The sequence below is a fragment of the Castor canadensis genome, chromosome 1 (assembly GCF_047511655.1).
Source record: "Castor canadensis chromosome 1, mCasCan1.hap1v2, whole genome shotgun sequence".
NCBI lineage: Eukaryota > Metazoa > Chordata > Mammalia > Rodentia > Castoridae > Castor > Castor canadensis.
In genome coordinates this window covers 197,515,945-197,534,965 of record NC_133386.1, presented here as the reverse complement: position 1 = coordinate 197,534,965, position 19,021 = coordinate 197,515,945, and the positions used below count along the sequence as shown (strand labels likewise).

The window sequence follows — 19,021 nt, the reverse complement described above, 5'->3', positions numbered from 1 at the left end:
TTAGGATATACTCATTTTACAGGAGGATATATTGTGATAATGCCAAATAGGCTTATATTGTACATTACTTAGATTGCCCCCAGTGTCTCCCCATTACCCCACTTAAAACTATTGCAAAATGTACACATGTATGTAAATACAAAACTGTTGAAACTGTTCCAGGAATTGAGGGAGGAGGGAATAAAGGAGAGCAGTGGAGGGAGTGAATTCAAGTATGACATTTGATACATTGTAAGAACCTTTGTAAATGCCACAGTGTAACTCCACCAAGTACAACAATAAAAGAAAAAAGGAGGTTTCTTTGTTCTGTTTTGTATAGGAAGTCCATCAACCATATTCCTTCACCTCAATCTTCTTTGTTCACCCTCATGCCTCCCACAAGTACTCCTCCCACACACTGAACCTATTTTACAGTTTGTCTTTTGTGATTAATATCCAAGTGCGTGTTCACAGCCCTCCCTGTCCCTTAATGACTTACTCAAATGTTACTTCCTTCATTTGACTTGGTGGTGGAATAACTCACACCCATCACTGTTACTCCTTTCCCTTCCCCATGCTGTCCTATGTTAGAGAAAGTTGCTCACTTGGTGTCTCTCTTCTGAGCCCCCAATTTCCTAGACACCAAGAACTATGTCAGGTTCCCCAATATTGACCCTCCTCCTTCCATAAACAGAGCCTTCACCATAGCAAATGCTCAATCTATATTTATTATTTGAATGAATGTGAAAGAGTGACAATGGTGACTAAGTATTTGCTTCTCCAGCCCATAAGCTCAATGGCAGGGAAAGATGTGTATGCACCCAGGCCCATGTGTGGATGTCCATGTCACACAGATGCATGGGCCCTGGGAGGACCTAGTTCTTAAAATGCATCACAAATCCCCATCTGTATTAGAGAAGCTGCAGGATTTATCGGACTGAATTGAATTGGGGTGTTTGGGTTGCCTCTAGCATGATAGGCAAGCTACTTCTGAGCCCTTGAACTGAAGAATAAAGTCCAGGGTGTAAACAGTGGGAGAGACATTTCTCTCAGCTTATTAGGAAAGGAAAACCTGGCTTATGAGATCCCAGAAGGGGAGCATTTCTTTTGGTTTCAGATGCTAAAATGTTTAGCCCTGATTTCTGTAGAGCTGGATCTCTCTGGAAGAGATCAACCAATCCAACATTTGAGTCTGTTGATTCAGCATCCCAGTCTGTTCACCGCAGCTTTCTGGTGGATTTCTTATGGAGTCATTTTGGTTGAATATGCTTATCTAGAAAACACAGGCAAAATGAGGTGTAGTTATAAGTGTGAGAAAAGGTCAGGCACACATGGGAGGCCTTAGACACTGTGTAACTCTACTTGCCTTTGGGCAGGAAGTGAGAAACAGGAAGACCCCTGTAGACTGCACCCTCTTGGGGGCATCTTTTCACCCACCTAGGAGCACTAGTACTCATGCTGTTGAATTGGTAGCTGGACAAGTGCCAGACATTTTGAGAGCACTGCTGAGCAAGGCACAGCTGCATGAAGTAGCAGAAGAGTGCCTCACCTAAAAGAATCAGCCCAGGGAGCTGGAGGCAGAATGAATTGAGAGGACAAGAGCACTGGGCAGGGGGTTGGGTTGTTTGAGCTTGAATTGTGGCTCCGTGATGGACCATCCCTATGGTTTCATGGAAGCCGGCATCCTCTCTCAGCCTCCTGGGGAAAATGTCTCCCTGAGTCTTTGAGAGGCTCCAGTGTGCATGGAAAAGAGTTGTTATTTTTACCACTCACTGCTAGTGCCCCTCACAGACAATCAGAGTCATTCCTTAGGCAAACACCTTGGGAGGTTGCTTCAGGTAGAGAAGGGGAGCTCTCAGGGTGTAATCTGGAGTCAGACAGTGAAACAGAGACTGCTCTGTGTAGGGAGTGGGCAGGGATATGAGAGTGTGGACAAGACACGGACAGAACAGCTTAGAGAAGAAAGATGGTGCTGAGCTACATGGGGGAAGGTGGAGCCTGCAGAAAGAGGTATCTGGCAGAAATGAAGACTACAGTAATGGGTAGTTTTCTGGTTCTCATGAAAACCTCCACCATTGCTGTGAAACTTTAGAGAAAGTCGGCTGTTGTGAGACAGTGGCATCTTGTCGGGGAAAGGAATTAGGGCTGTCCCTTTGGCTTGAGAAAAAGAATCAGCTATGTGATCCCCAAACTGAACTAATTCAGCAGCAGCAGCAGCAGCAGCAAGAGGAAGCTGGGGGACATGTTTGTCCTCTGCTTGTTTCTCCCCTGTACACCTAGGAGTGTGGTGGCTCCTACGCATCTGGGAGATCAGATACCTCCACATGCCAATCTATTGTGTCCCCTCCCTATGCTCCCTACCTGCATTCAAGCCCTGTGAACACAGAGCAGATATACTCATCCCACAAGGAATTATTGTTTTCCATAGAAAACAGACTTTTGAATAATAACAGAATTTTTAGACTAGCTTTCAAAATGGAAGCTGCTATTTGGTCTTCCCAGGACAAGCAAACTGGACTGAGTCCCTCCAATAGACATTCAACCCCCCAGTCAATCCCTACCACCCCCACCCCCTCCACCTAATAAATCAAGAAGCACTTACCACAGGTACAGTCATCCTGAAGCCTTGGTAGACTGTGCCAGACTCCTGTGGATCTTCTGTCAGGCCTTTTATATAAACTCTGAGAATTTTATTTTCAGTTTCCTTCTTCACTGCTCAATTATATACTAACCAGACATTAACAACAACAACAACAACAAAACAAACAAACAAACAAAAACAGTGCTGAGGACAGACATTGGCCCATCACCCAAGGAAACAGGAAGGAAAAATTCTCCCTCAAAAGCCACAAATAGACCCTGAGCATCTGTCTCTGATAGGGGATATCCAAGAATAAGGGATGCTGGAAAGTCCATGGAATTCCTTCCATGTTACTGAGTCAGTTTTGTCTCAGCAACTAGCAAACCTGAATGACTTATGATCACAAATATTTATTTCTTTTTCACATAACATGAGGGCTTGGGTTAGTGGAGATTCTTCTGGGTTCACTAGAGTTTGGCTTTAGAGGATCGGGTTCAGGTGGGCACCACCCTTGCTTGCTCTCCGGGCTCAAGGTTAAAGGAACAACCCCCTCCTGGAACATGGCTTCCTTATGACCCAGGGCATAGGAGCTAAAGAAACTGAGTCCCACCTTGGAGTTCCATCTGAAACTCCTGCTCAGGTTTGGAAAATGACACGTGTGCTCATTTGCTCCCATTCTCCAAAGCAGGTCCCATGATCAAGACCAAGGCTGATGGGGATCATGAATGATTCATCTGACAATGGTAAGAAAATGAATTTCCAGGTGGAGGACTTGATGGTTTTGGGAGAAGGAAGAGCCAGTCTAAAGCCAGGTAAGCTCATTCCATAGACATTAAGAAATGGAACTCCTGGAAAATATTTGTCTGGAAGGGAATGGAGGGTGCTTTGGTTGGGGGGTGGGGGGAGGGAGCCACTGTGTCCATCTGTGTCTACAAGGAAAAGCACGCAGAGGTGGGAGACTAGGTGGGGATAACTTGTTGTCATAGTACAGGATTTATGCATTGCAGCACTTTGACTGCAGTAACCTGAGAGGCAGGCTGGAGGGCAGGGATTTGACATTGAGGGAGGAGGGAATGAAGGGCACTTGAATGGGGCCTTGCATACCAGGGTAAGGATTTCAGTTTCCTTGCTTTGGGCTAGGAGTTCTTGTGGGACTGTGAGCAGGAAGTAATAGAGTAAAACACAACTGTCTGGTCTCAGATCTTCCCTCTTTGCACTTGTAAAATATTATTAAGGGCTCTCAAGGAGCATTTTGTTTCAGGTGGTTTATATTTGTTGCTATTTGTTACCATAGAAATTAAGTTAGAGACATTTAAAAAATTCATTAATTACTTTGAGATTAAAAACGTACATTATATGTTAACATAAATAAATATCTTTAATGAAAAAGAACTGAGTTTTTCAAAATAAAATTAAGTTAGTGAGAAGAGTGGCATTGTTTTCTACTTTTGTGGGGGAGGAGAAATATCTTGTCATTTCCCACAACAAAAGACAGATGAACAAGGGGAAAGCATATATTTATTTAGTGGGAGCTTTGCTTCATATGGGAGCCTTTGAGGAAATGAAGACCTGAAGACACAGATAAACTTGTTATCTTTGGTTTTTGCTGTCTAGTTTGATGACGTGAACAGCCATGGAAGAAGTATAAAATAATAGAATGAATGATGTAATGGTAATATGTCCTGCTAGGGACTTATTATTGTTTACTATCTTCTCTGTCTTTCTTCAGAGAAATGGTTGCTCCTTTTTTTCTGGGTATGGGGGAGGTACCTATGAAGGAGGATTTCAATGCCTGCTTCAGGGAAAAGGGTGGGGAGAGTGAGAGTGACCTTCCTGCTTCTGCTGTCTTCTCAAATATCAGGTGCCTTATTCTGGGACAGTGTACCCTGAACTCCACTACGTTTGTGCCCATCTTTCACATCTGGTTTAATAGAAGAGACAAGATCCTCGCGTCTGTTTCTCTATTCAGTTTGTTTTGGCTGAAGTATCTGAACAAAATCTGGCTCCACATAGACAGGTAGTTGGAAAAAAGTGTTTACATATTTTTTCAGGTAATTATGGATGTTCTTTCCAGCCTTAGCATGATTGTCATTTTGAGCCAGATAACTTTTTGCAGTGAGGCTCAGCCTGTGCATTACACTACGCTTAGCATTATCCTTTGTTTCTACGCACTAAATGCCATGGTGCCCCTCATCAGTTTTGACAGCTCAGTCATCTCTGGATGTTGCCGAGTCCACACCCTCCTCCTTGTTTAGAACTACAATACAATACAATCCTCCTTGTTTAGAATGCAATGAACTCACATGTTAGTTTTTTATGTGTTCTTGTCTGTGGACTCTGAAGCCATACCCATGAGCCTCACACACTCTATTTCATAGACTGAATGTTTGCCCACCCTAAGAGTTATGTATTGATACCTACCTTAGTATACTCATTGAGCAGGGACAGCATATAAAAGAACTGGTCAGTTTAGTGGACAACTCTCCTTCCAGAGGTCTTCTGATAGTGTGTCCTCTCATTTCACTGGGAAAACCCTCCCTGTCCTTTAGTGCCTCACTTGAATGCTGCTTCCTTGGCCAGCTTTTCTCACCCCATACTGCACCACTGCCACAACTCATCATGTCTATCTCTGCATTTCTCCTTGTACCCTTCTTCACATGCTGCCCTGTGTTAGCAAAAATTGCTCACATGGTGACTTTCCTTCTGAGGCCAGAAGTTCCATGCGGTCAAAGACTACGTCATGTTCACCATTATTTACCCTGCTTCTGCCACAAATAGAGTCTCGATGCTCAACATATTTTTATTAAATGAGTGAATGATTAAGTGTGAAGACTGGGTGTCTAGATACTTGTTTATCCAACCCACAAGCTCTCATACAGGGAAGAACATATGCCAAGGCCCACCATACGTGGAAGCCCACATCCCACAGAAGCATGTGTCTTGGGAGGAGCTCTGTTAAAAATCCATCTTAAATTCCCATCTTCTTTTAGTAAAAAACCAGCACAATTAACCTGAGAGAATTGAAGCACAAAGTTCAGGGTGCATGCAGGAAAGAAAAATCTCCCTCAGTGTGTCAGGAAAGAAGAACCTGGGTTTATGGGAGCCAGAATAGGAAGGACTTCTTTTGGCCCCAGTGAGAGATGCTTCTGGAATGCTTAGCTTTGCTTATCCAGAGCCTGGGACTACATCAGAATAACGAGGTGCTGAGTGTGATGGTTCTAGGTTTGTCGCATAGACGTTTGGGATGACCACACTTCCCTGGAAAACACAGAACACAGGGGGTGCATACATGATTTGGATGTGGGTTGTCCTCCAAAGGGTCCCATGCTGGGAGCTTAGATTTCAGCATGGTGGGGTTGAGGTGGCTTCACCCTCATGAATGGATCCATGCTGATCTCAGAGGGCAGTGGGAAGAGTCTTATAGGAGTGAGTGAGTTTTCAGAAGAGGGAGTTGTTATAAAGCAAGGATATCCCATATGCTTGGTCTCTTCTGTACTAAGTCACTTTCCTTTCTGCTTCTCTGCTGTAATGTAACACAGAGGGCCTTTGCCAGCACTCTAGGACAGTGTTTTGTGGACTCTACATCCACCAGGATTGAGAGCTAAAGAAACTTCTTTATTTTATAAGTTACTCAGCATCAGGTATTTTGTTAGAGCAATAGAAAGATGGACTAAGACACTTAGTAATAAAGGTAAAATAAGGGAAGGCATGCAAGGAGGCCTTTAGATGCTGCATGGCTGTCCCTGCCTCTTGGACAGGGGGTGAGAAACATCACTCAGTTTCCATCACCTTTGTAGCATTTTTCCACCCTATGAGGAGCCCCAAGACTCACATTGTTGTATTGGCAGCAGGCCACTTGACAGCCAAAGTGGGAAGATGTGCAAGAAATGCAGAACTCCAAAATGCAGAAGATGAGCAGTACTCCAGAAACAGCCATGCCAGGGTTCTGGAAACACAAGGAGTCAGACAGTCATCTGAGCTCAAATTGTGGCTGTCACAGGCCATCTCTATAGCTTCAGCAAAGTCCCCCATCCTCTCTCAGCCTCACAGGGGAAATTATCTCCCCAGGACTTTGTTGTTAATGGAAAAATTTGTTATTTTATCACTTGCTTTCTGTGCCCCTCTGAGGAGAGGCTGCTTCAAGAGCATTTTCTTGGTAAAATGGGTTTTGAGCAGAGAGGAGATGTGATCTTGTATGTCCAAGGGATAACTCTGAGTGTGGGTGCAGGAGAGGGGTCATGATTACTCCAAGGTTTCATCCTTAGCAACTGAAGGATGGAGTTGCCATCAGTTGGAACAAGGAAAACCCAGTGGAGAAGGCTGAGTAAGTGATGCCTGGAGAAAAGATCTGGAGATGGGAATTTTGAGCTGATGAGTGTACCATGGACACTTGACACTGCAGTGGCCGGAGGGGATCTAGTTTGAGCTGTGCATTTGAGAGTCATTGTCACAGGAAGATGTTTTCAGCCCCTGGACTGGGAGAGATTGACATGTCAGTGAGTAGAGAGACAAAGCAGGAGAGGACCAACAGTGGATCCTGAAAGTCGGGGGAAAAAGAGACAAAGTCAAAGAAGAGATCAATTGACCAGCATGGGTTTTAAAAGACAATGGAGGTCCTCAGTCAAGGGGTGATTGAGGACACAGAGCAGAGCAGGTTAATGAAAGGAAGCTGAAGGTATGAGTAGAGCTGGTTCAAGAGAAAAAAAGGAGAGGAGAAAATTGGAGACAGTGAGCGCAGATAATTCTTTTGAGGATTTTTTTCTGTAAAGAGGACTAAAGAAATAGGATGTTAAGTAACAAGGACACAGCACAAAGGGAGGGTCGGTGTGTTTGCTTTTTGAGATGGAAGGACAGCACATGTTTCTGTGCTGATGTAGAAGAGAGATGGGGTGAGGGAGGGGAGGGGAACTGGAGCAGGTGTGAGAGGGTGTGATCTTCCCCGCACATGGAGGGACGACAATGCAGGGGACAGGTAGCTCACTCACAGCCACTCTGTTCAGTTCAGTAGCCACGATCACTTTGTGGCTGTTGAGTGTTTGACATGTGGCTAAGGCCCAAGATGGGATGTGCCATTAGTGCAAAATACACACTGGATTTCAAAGGCTTAGTACTCAAAATGCAAAGTATTGAATTAAGAATTTTTACCCAGGTTGCACGTTGAAATAACAATATTATATTTATATATGGTAAATAAAATACATTATTGAAATTAATTTTACCCTCTTCTTTTTTTCTTAATGTGGCAAGTAGAAAACTTAAATTCACACGTATTGTTAACATTATATTCCTACTGGACAATGCTGGTTGATGGCACGGGTTAGCAAATTATTGTGGTTCATGGGCCCAGTCCTGCCTGGTGCCTATGTGGTGAATAAAGTTTTGTCAGAATACAGCCATGCTCATTTGTTCACTGTTTTCTGTGGCTGCTAATGGATGGGTTTTGCTGTGACAGAAATCACATGGTCCACAAAGCTTAAAATATTATCTGCCCCTTTGCAGAAAAAGTTTGCTGAATCTTGGTGTATAGCAGTGGGCAGAAGGCAGAGGAAGTGAGGAGGGGTACCATTGCATTTAATTCTCCCAATGATATGAGAAAGATAGGTCCTGTTTTACAAAGGCAGAAACCCAAGACTAAGACAAATGTCACATGCTTAAGGCTATGGATCAGGGACTTGAAACACTTTCTCTAGCACCTGTAACACTTTCTTTTCCTGCAGTGCTCAGTGGGAAGGAGGTTTGGTTGTCAGGCCCTTCTGGAAGTTGTCCAAACATAGCTAAGGTAGAACCCAGAGGACCTTTAATTGAGGGGAACACTTACCCCACCCCAGCTGCCATGGGAAGGATGGCAATCAGGGCCGGTATACACCCTGATGAGACTCAAGTCTGTGATGAAGAGCATGATTCCAACTGCTGAACAGATTGCACTGAAGATGTTCAGGCTCACGCTGCCATTCAGCTGAAGATGACACAGAGGGCCAGAAGAGCAGAGGGAATCTCATATAGCTGAGATGCTCAGAGACTCAACAAGGGTCACTCCCCCAGTTTTTTATTGTGTTAAAATGTACATAACATAAAATTTACCATTTCAATCATTTTAATATAAGTCCATTTATATTGTTGTGCCACTATTACACCATCTGGTTCCATAACTCTTTTCATCAAAAAGTGTCTCTTAGTGTGAATCCCTGGAACTTTATTTCGTTAGCAAGTAAAGAGATACTCTGTGTGAAAAGGTTTTTGGGGTAAATTTGCTTTGATAGAGGCTGGATTGAATAAAGCTAACCAGGTCTTTGCTGCAGGACTTTTCGGAGCCTTTAGTGAGAATTGTGGATATTCTAGAGAGGGAAAAACGAATAGAGATTTTCCCCAAGTTCCCTAACTATTGTCATGGAACATATTATGGGATAACTGTGTCTGAGAATCATCTTTGAGAAAACTCCACCCTGCCATTGGACACAGGCGGGAGTCTCAGTTCAGTGTCTTGGTATGTGAAAGACTTAGATGCCCAATGATTCTGGGCCATATGCAAAAAGATATGCAACCCTCTGGAGATTTTTCAAATTGATCTCATGTGGTTGTAGGGTTGTGGTCACCCTGAATAACCTGCTTGCCAGAGTAATGAAGGTCCTGGACAACTGCTAGGGAAGGACAACGTCTTTCTTGGTTGGTTTCCTTAGGGGACCAGGTGTCAGAGTCTCTGGTTTGCTCAGTGCACTGTAGGGACACTCGGCTCCTCACTGCAGGGAAGAGACCTTGATGCCAGGAGTTTTGAGCCTCCTCCTGTGAAGCTATCCACTCTCTCCCTCCATGTCTCCCACTTGAATGCCTTAGCTAAGTGACTGCAATGCCCCGTCCTTTCTGAGTCCTCTGGCATCTTTCCCCTTGTGCCTCCAGGGCAGGTGCCTGTGGCCTGTATGTAGGAGTAAGCATGCGTGTGGGTGCCCTGGTTACAGCAGGAGCAAGGATGAGGGAGGAGGTGTTTGTAAATCACTGTGCAGGTCCACAACAGGGAGGGACATTATCAGGATGTGACTTACCAGGCAAGATGAATTTGGATGAGTTTTTGCTGCCACTGAGAAAGACCCTGAAATGATAAACTGGTGCAGAAGAGAAAGGCTTAAAAGCAGCCAGGTGTCAGGGTGCCCTCCCTCAATCACCTGTGATTCTGTCCCCTTTGTAGGGACCATCAGCCCAACATGGGAATGAAATGGAGGAGCTGATTTGCACCCTGTGACAGGGCGGTGAGGTGGGGTAGGATAGAGAGTGTAGGATCTAGCAGATCTGGTTTTAAATTCTGGCTCAAAACTCCAATGTTATTAATTTCTCTAAGTCTTAACTTCCTCATCTGAGAAATGGGCACAATTACATCTCTTCCTGTGCATCATTGTGGTAACTACACCCCTTATTTAGTGTATCTTATACATAGCAGATGTTCAATCAATATCAGCTTATTTCCTCACACACAACACAGTTGCTTCCTCATCTTTATATCAGGGTTCAATGAGGATTGAAGTATGGAGAGAAGAGGGGAGGGATTTCAGCACCTTCCCTGCTGCTTCCCACCTTCTCAGTCATCCCTTGGCTCCCATATACTGGGATGGGGTCCCATCAGTCATTCGGATCCATGTGGTGTCCCTGGCCCTGTGAGCAGTGCATGAGGAGGATTCCAGCCTTTCCTGCCAATGCCAGCATTCTGTAGGCGTTATGCTTGCTATCCTTTGCCCAGTGTACCAGCAACAGTAGTTTGGGAGGGTATGAGCTATGATTTAGTAAAAGACACCATTTGCTGAGGTCTACATGAGGTGCTCTCTCCCCCTTTTTATTAGCATATGTTAATTGTATGGAGTAGAGGGTTTCACTATGACAGATCCATACCTGTACCTAATGTACTTGGATCATATTCACTCTCATTTATTACTTTCTTATCCCTATCCCTCTGCCCCCTTTTTCTTGATTTTAAAAAGTGGTTTCATTGATATATAATTCACATACCACACAGTCACCTCTTTAAAGTGTCCAACCAAATTATTTTTAGTACATTTATAGAATTGTACACTCCTCACCAAAATCTAAGTTGAGAACATTTTCATCACTGAAAAAAAGCCTCATACTACAAGCAGCTAAGTCTTCTTGCCTTACTCCCCCACTGCATGAGATACTTTTCTAACCTGGCATAACAGTCTATCTATCACTAGCGTTGTGTTCATTTTAAAGATGGGAAGACTGAGGCTGATAGATTTTTAAATAAGTTATCTAAGATCATCCAGCAAGGAGCAAACTGGGCATCAAATCCAGGTATCTTGACTAGAGACAGGATCACTCTATATAGCCCAGACTGGTTTTGTACTTCTGATCCTCTTAGCTCTGCCTCATGAGTCCTGACATTACAGGCTTGCACCACGACACGTGGCTCAGAACCATATTCTTGACCCTTGCCCTCCCACTCATGGTAGAAGCATGTGTGACATGGAGTGGAAATAGGTACCTATAATGAAAACTTGTTCTAGCTGTTTTTGCCTTCCAAGGAAAATGCCATATTCTTGTGCAAGTGGAAAAATGATCTTAGTCCACAGCTTTCCTTTTATAGGGACTTGATAAGAAGGAAATAGAGGAAAGGGCTGGGCTTTTCATGGCCCTCACAGGCCTTTTGAGGTAATAAGGGAGATGACTTTGCTTTGGAAGAGGACCTTAGTGATCTTTGGGAAATAAAAGTCCTGGGATCAGGAAGGTAGCAAAGAACATGCCTGTAGAAAAAAGGGAGGAGAGTTGTGGGGGCTGAAGGGAACCCAGGGACCAGGAGGGAGGGGCAGGCCAGCAAGGCACTCAAGATGCCAGAGCGCCCCCTAGTGTTCATACCACTCAACAAGCGGTGCTAAGGCTCCATAGCAAGCCATTCCTGTGGTTGTGAAATTGTTGACTTTGCTAGTGGGTGGTTGGGGGAGGAAAAGGAAAAGGCAGATCTGGTCTGTGCAGAGCAGAGAGAAGCCACAGGCTGGTTGGGAAGTAGGGGCACTGGGGGGAAAAAGAGGAGGAGGGAGGGAGAGAGGGAGGAGGAGGAGGAGAAGGAGGAGACAGGAGGAGGAGGAGGAGGAGAGAGAGAAGGCCCTACAGACCTTGTGGCTGGGGGAAGGGAGGGGGGCTCCAGGCTATTTTATTTAACTCTAGGTCACCAAGGTCACTCTGAACACAACACTAAATGTGACATGTAGGTCACTCTGGAATTTTTATGTTTGTGGGAAAAAGTTGCATTTGAGTCACAGGTGGTTGTGGTGTTGTGAGTCAAGTGAAAGGCTATGTAATACAAGGCAGAAAAGGAAAGAGAAAGGTAGGTGGAGAGGGGAGGAGCAGGGTGTGTGTGTGTGTGTGTGTGTGTGAGAGAGAGATGCTCATTCATGTGTGCACGCACACAGGGCACCATGGAGACAGTGGTAGAGTCTAAAGGCAATGACTGGAGTCACAGACTCTGAAAGTCTAACAAAAGCCATGGACCTTTCCAGAAAAACCCTGCATATCCAACATACTGAATATTTTGCCTAACTGGGGCCACCAGAGTCCACCTGTGGTAGGTTACGCACCCCGCACTGCTCGAGGACACAAGACCCTGTGTTCTGTGGTTGGGAAGCCCCTTTGGCCATTGGTGAACATACTTTTCTACTGGAGCTCAGGCTCCTAGGCGCCTATTGGACACCTCCCAAGGACTGAGTCCCAGTGCACCTTTTTACATGGTTAGGAAATATTGCAACCTCTGGGTTGGTGAGCTAGAAAAAATTTCCTGGTCTTTGGGATACATGAACTAGGAAAGGCATCCTCATTGGGTGGATGTCATTTTGCAGGGCTGTAACTTGATGTTATGGCTGGATTGTGTCTCCCATTTCCCTTACAACTTCATGTGTTGAAGTCCTAACTCTCAGCACCTTAGAACTTGTATTTAGAGATACAGTGTTTAAAAAGATGACTAAGGGAAGACTGGCTTTGTGGCTTATGCCTACAATCCCAGCTGCTTAGGAGGTAGAGGTCAGGAGGATCACAGATTAAGGCCAGCACAGGCAAAAAGTTAGTGAGATCCCATCTCAGTCAACAAACTGGGGTTGGTGGTGCATACCTAAAGCCCAGGCAAAACCACGAGACTCTACCTGAAAAATAAATAAAAGTAAAAAAGGACTGGGGCATGGCCCAAGTAAGTAGGGTGCCTGTCTAGCAATTGCAAGGCCCCGAGTACTGCACTGAAAGCTGTTGAGCAAGAGGGGAGCAGGGAGATAGAGAAAGAGTAAGTAATAGAAGGGGTTAAGCTGGTTAGAATACAATATATACATGTGTGAAATACCAAGGTGAACCCGCTCGAACAATCAATACACATGAAAAAAAATGATGGACAGGAAGGTAAAATAGGTCCTGTCCTCGGTGGATATCAGTGGGAGGGTGGAGGGTAAATGGAGACGGTGAAGGAAGGTGAATATGTGGATGTACTTTGTATGTGTGTATGAAAATACAAAGATGAAACCTGTTGTAATTGTTCTACAAAGTGGGGGAGGGGATGAGGGAGAATGATGGAGGGGTGAATCTAATTATGACACATTGTGACGGCCTATGTAAACGTCACAATGAATATATGCTAATAAAAATATAGAAAAAGAAGTTTCAGGGCATTTCCTTGGTGTCCTCCAATAACCAGCCTACATTAAAATGTCCCTTCTGTTTGGGAAGAGAAAATGGACCAGTAGGAGGGGGAAAGGGGACAACAGAAGGTAGTGGGAGATGAACATGAACAAAGTACATTATATACATGTTTGAAAACAATGAAGCCCATTATTTTGTACTATTAGTATATGCTAATAAAATATTTTTATTATAAAAAACCCCAGTACTGCCAAAAACAGAGATGGTTAAGGGTAAATGATGTCATTAGGGTGGGCACTGATCCCCTGGACTAGTGTTCTTTTTTTTTTTTGAGTATTATACACTTTTATTTATTATTAGCACATACCAATTTGCAAAATAATGAAATAATCTGTGACATTTTAACACATGCATATAATGTGCTTTGATCATATCCACCCCACTGAGACACAGACAGACACAGAAGGATGACCATGTGAAGATACAGGGGGCAGGTGGCCATCTGAAAGCCAAGAAGAGATCTCAGTGGGAACCACCCCACTGACACCATGATCTTGGACTTTTGGCCTTCAGAGATACCACACAGTAAAAACACTGTGTGAGCCACCTGGTCTATGGCCCTTGTGAATGGGGCTCTCCTGCAGGGTACAAGCTGCCAAACTTGACAAGGTGGCCCCCAGCATGTGGTCACCTCTTGGCAACTGGCTTCTAAAGTGACTCAAGTTACTTACACAGATGCCTCCCCAGAAGGGGAAGGCTCCGTAGAACGAGATGGGGATGTAGTAGTTAGAGAGAACTGTGGCCATGATGGAGCCAAGGCCGATGTGCACCAGGCCTGTCAGAATCTGGATGGCCTGTCAAGAGAATCACAGGCTGAAGCCTTTGCCTCTGACACTGGATCCTGCCTCCCCTTTGAGCCTCCTTTTTATTTGGATAAATGTTTGGTTTCAATAGCAATGCAGGAAATACAATAATGAAATAAAAATTACCCATTTACACTTGGCGAATAACCTTCCATTTTTTTTGGCTATATATTTGGGTCTATATTTATGGCATTCAGTATTCTTCAAATACATTTTTTGAGGATTTCTCAGAGTATATCAGATGGATGTTTGGTGGGCAGTTGTAACACAAATATCGGACATGCAAGATTGTTCTAGTTTTTCTATTATACATAACATGGCAATGAACACACCTATGTCTAATTTTTTTTTTTTTACTTATCTCTTTCTTACTTCTTTGGGATATTGTTGTGGGTCGAATTATGTCTCTTTCTGCTCTTCATCAACTTCGTATGTTAAAATTCTAACCTACTGTACCTCAGAACATGACCTCGTTTGGAAATAGGGTCTTTGTAGAAGGAATGAAGTAAGATGAGGTCATTCTGGAATAGAGTGGACCCCAAACTAACATGACTGGTGTCCTTATTAAAAACATGCCATGCAAAAATTGTAGTGATGCTTTCCAGCTAAGGAGCTACCAGAAGCTAGGAGAATGGCTTGGAACACTTCCCAAGAGCCTTCAGAGGGAGCGTGGCCTGGCAATGCCCTGATCCCAGACATCTAGGCTTTAGAACTACCAGATAATACATTTCTGTCATTCTTAGCCATCCAGCTCAAGGCACTATGGTATAACAGCCCTAGGAAGCTAATATAGATATACTCTTACATATATCATGCATGTACATATATATGTCTATGTCAAACATGGTCACAAATACAAATATATTATTTCCTTAAATTTGCACAAACAACAGCAAATTATTTACAATTTCTGCTCCTTACTTTCTCCAATTAATAATACATCTTAGGACATGCCCATATCATTACAGAAAGAGCTTTCTTGTTCTTTTCATAGCTCCACTATACCCGCTTTCATTGAATGACAACACAGTGATTTAACCAGTGTTATACTAATGGGTAGTTTGGTTGTTTCCCTTCTTTTGTCCTTACAAGCCATGCTGCAATGAATAATCTCATATGTATCACATTTCTTGTTGGTATAGGCATATCTGGAGAAAAAAGTCTCAGAAATGGAATCACTATTTTTCTTTTTAAATCTGGCAGGTACAGATTGACTTCTATAGAGCTGTATCAATTTACATGTCACAAGCAAGATTAGAGCAGGGAGCTTGGACTGGAGCAGTGCTGGTCATAATCCATGCTTGCTGTCACTGGGCTGCACAATGGAATGGGGCTTCCCTGTCTCTAAGAGGGGCTTCAGAAGTTGTTATGAACTCAGTTTATTACTTGTCTAACCTGCTTTTTATTATTTCTGGATTGTGCAAAGATTTGATTCAACCACATTGGGCTTTGACTCCACTTTGTTGCTTACTTTTTCTTGGCTGGACCTACCTTCTTACCCAGACTATGTGGATCAAATGGATGCTGGGAACAGGATCTATATTCAAGTGCACTGCTTTTTGGTTGAGTTTCTTCCTCTTTCTTAAAATGCCTGAACCAGAATACACATGGCCACATGCCAAGGCCCCTGATGAAGTGGCACAGCTGAGCTCTCTGATAGACCTGGGTTTGGTAAGGTCAGGTCAGCTCCAAGGTCACCTTCAGGCTTTGCAGTTTCTGTATATCCCTAAACCTTCTGCTTCCTCCCACTGAAGCCATGTGGCCCCTGGCCTGCAAAGTGAAGTGTCACTTACCCCTAAGACTTTGCCTTCTTTCAAGACCTTCTGGGCAGGCAGCTCACTCACTGTTGACCTCAAGTGAGGTGGGTTCCCAGGAATGAGGTAGACTTGGGGCTGGTTGTTTGGATACAGAGGCACCTGAGTCATGGCTCCAGGGGCCACAGGATAGTTGTTATGAGGTGCTACTACAAACACAGAACTGGCCATGGGGCTTGCTGAAGGTAATGAATCCAGGCTGCTAAAAATAAACACAATAGAGTCATCTCTCATTTATGCTCTTGTGTTTTTACATTAAAAAAGACTTTTGAAAAAAATAAAAAGGACTTTTGCTTCCACTGATTCATTTGAGCACCTCAACCCTCTATGAGTTTGTTAATACTATTTTGTTAGCGAGAGTATTAGATACTGGTTATAGGGCACTTAAGAACACCAGGCAATCAATGCTTTACAAATGTATCTCCTGTAGCTCTCACATCTGTCTAGTCTCACAGATGAAATAAATAAGATCCAGAGAGGTTAAACACTGTCATAAGGCAAAGGAGGCATCATTTCCATTTTGTAGGTCATCTACTGTTTAGCAAGGTGCTTTTCAAGCATGAGTACTATCTGGTATGTGAGAGTGTCAAGACTGGACAGTCTTTTGGAGAACATTGAGTTCACTTCTTTTCTAGAAAGGGAAAGCAAGGGTGGGAGAGTGGACATGAACTCTCCCAGGTCATACTAGTTAAATGGAAGTTGCCATTCTTAAGGGGAGTCCATTTTAGGTGGCTTATAGTGTTCAGTTTTCTAGATCACTTAAATTCTGGTGTGGATTTAAAAAATTTCATTTCTCCTCTTTTTTTTTTGAGCCGATCCAATAAAGCAGTTCAATAAACCCTACCATGTTTTCTATCCATACTCAGATTCCCTTTATGTCTCATTTGACAGAAAAATCTTATCACCATCCTTCAGTGATCCATAGAAACCACGAGATTAAGGGCACTCACCTTGCTCCGCCAACAGCCAAGTATTTTTTGCTCCTGTTACCAAGTCTTTGCTGTCAGAAACTTGTTTTCTCAGACAATGAATGCACTGGGTGGACCTGGATGATACATTTAGAAGGATCCAAAGTCCTCTCCACTTCTCTCCTGGGCGCAGGCCAGGTCACCAGCTGCACAGAACTCAGCTTCCCCACCCATATTTGCATTTTGGTCAGTGAGCCAATTAAATACAGTTCAGTTTGAAAAATGTTTAGTGTATCTGCATGTAGATGAAAGGGCTGTGCTAGGTGCTCTGGGAGACACAGGAATGAATGGAGCACTTAGGGTATGATGTAGTTAATGACATCAACATCACAGTCAAGAGTTAAGTGTTCCCTATGAGAACAGAAGAGAAAATGATATATTGGATTTGAAGCGATAAGGCATTTGAAGTCAATGAACTGCAAAGAGAAAAGGGATGGAGCCACAAGAAAAATGAAACCTACAACTAACATATATCTATTTTTATCTAAATCAGAGTCTATGGATAATCAAAAACCATTTAGAGGAGGACATCCAACATATCTGTGACACACATCATGTGAACTGCACAGACAACATGCATAAGAAGTGTTATGCTGCACAATGAACCGCTTGTTGGAATAGTCGGTGACACACTGACTGTAGGATTCCATTGGTATATAAAAGCCACTCACTCAGTAAGTGCTGACTGACTGGACAGTGAAGGTGATGAGAGGGTTAGAACTTTGAAAATGGTCAATTGAAAGAACATTCTAGGCAGAGGTTATGGAAAGGGGTAAAGTCACAGAAGAGGGAAGACACATTTAGGGTACGGTGAATAGTGAGGGATATTGGAAGTGATAAGGATGAAAAGGTAGATGGAGCCAAACTTTTTCTCTTTACCCATTCTTCTGTCAGATTTTTGGATCCTTGTCCCTCAATTTTTAAGAGTTCTTTATACTTTAGCACTTCATCTGTGGGATATTTTCTCCAAGTTTGACTATTATTTATTGACTTGTTTATTTTCATTTTTTGACATGATCTCACTATGTAGTTCAGGCTGGCCTGTAACTTGCTATGTAGCCCAGGTTGGCCTTGAACTCCCGATTCTCCTTCCTCAGTCTCCTGAGTGCTGGGATTATAAGCAAATGCCATCATGCCCAGCTTAAAATTTTATGTAGTAAAATTTATCAATATTTTATTCCCTATGATTTTGAGAACTCAAGACAAGATTAAACAATAATTCACCTGTGTTTTCTTCTAGATCTTGTATGGTTCTATTTTATTTCTCTTTTTTGTGAAGTGCTGGGGATTAAACCCAGAACCTTGCACATGCTAGGCAAATGTTCTACCACAGACTTACATCCCCAGCCCTGGTTTCATGTTTTACATTTTGATTCTAATACATTTAGAATTTAGTATTGTGAATTCCAGAAGATATAGACCTAATTTTATACTTGTCCAAAAGGATTCTCAGTTGTCTTACGGCAATTTATAAAACAGTCCATCTCTCTTCTAGTGATTTGAAATGCCACCTTTGTAACAGGCTAAATTTTTATATAAATTTGGGTCTAATTCTGTTTTTTTCTCTTCTATACTATTTATCTCTTTGTCTGTTCACGTGCTTTTTTTACCATGCTTTAATTATAGAGGTTTTGTTGTATAGTTCAATTTCTGACAGAGTTAGTTTCCCTTGAAGGTTTTTCTTTTTAAGTGTTTTTCTGGCTACTCTTGCATGCTTGTTTATCTCACATTAATTTGTCTAACTCCATGAAATAGCTTGGCAGTTCTTATAAAAAGAGGAGTGACATGGACTGACTTGAATTGAAGGAAGTAATAAGAGGTATCTGAATAGAGACATTGGGGTGATTAAGCCCTAGTTCACACAGGTCTCATGGGATCAAGTTCAACCAGCTATTACAGAGTGTGGAATTTTCTACCTTTTTATTGACTTCCTGGAAATGGTGCCAACTGACTAGCTGGGACCCTACAACTCCAGGGGACAGGAGCCAAATCAAAACCTACTATAGCAACTGCTGTTTGTACCCATCCAGAGCTTATTGATTGCTTTGGAAGTCATCTTCGGACCATTTCCTTATCTTCCAATAATTCCTGCCTTCCTCTTTCTGAGGGTGCTTGGATGAGGGGAAAGCCAAAGGTACTGGAAAGTTAATAATATCTCAGGAAGTTTTCTTAATCAATGAAGTGTGGATTTGCTGGACA

The 19,021-nt window shown here is 43.1% G+C and overlaps 1 protein-coding gene across 2 annotated transcripts; it reads right to left on the bottom strand.

Annotated features, from left to right (window-relative positions):
• Window positions 1-5,340: 5,340 nt before the first annotated feature.
• Ms4a8 (membrane spanning 4-domains A8) lies at window positions 5,341-16,939 on the bottom strand. 2 transcript variants are annotated; one of them, XM_074069559.1, is made up of 7 exons: window positions 16,805-16,939; window positions 15,834-16,053; window positions 13,909-14,031; window positions 9,598-9,657; window positions 8,379-8,516; window positions 6,393-6,506; window positions 5,341-5,818 (listed from the first exon to the last, which is right to left on the bottom strand). In XM_074069559.1, exons 2-7 carry the CDS (start codon window positions 16,023-16,025, stop codon window positions 5,726-5,728), a joined length of 720 nt encoding a protein of 239 aa, XP_073925660.1. In that variant the 5' UTR covers window positions 16,026-16,053; window positions 16,805-16,939; the 3' UTR covers window positions 5,341-5,725. The 2 variants fall into 2 exon arrangements, with proteins under 2 accessions (XP_073925660.1, XP_073925659.1); XM_074069558.1 differs by having other exon boundaries at window positions 15,834-16,056; window positions 16,805-16,928.
• Window positions 16,940-19,021: the final 2,082 nt, after the last annotated feature.

What these genes read in the sequence shown, in the direction of transcription:
- Ms4a8 (XM_074069559.1), bottom strand. Translation starts at nt 16,025, where the DNA reads ATGGCCAGTTCTGTGTTTGTAGTAGCACCTCATAACAACTATCCTGTG. An exon ending in CCTTCTGGGGAGGCATCTGT is followed by an intron (nt 9,658 to 13,908) that starts GTAAGTAACTTG and finishes CTTCTGCACCAG; the next exon opens with TTTATCATTTCAGGGTCTTT. An exon ending in CCCATGGCAGCTGGGGTGGG is followed by an intron (nt 6,507 to 8,378) that starts GTAAGTGTTCCC and finishes TTGTGTTTCCAG; the next exon opens with AACCCTGGCATGGCTGTTTC.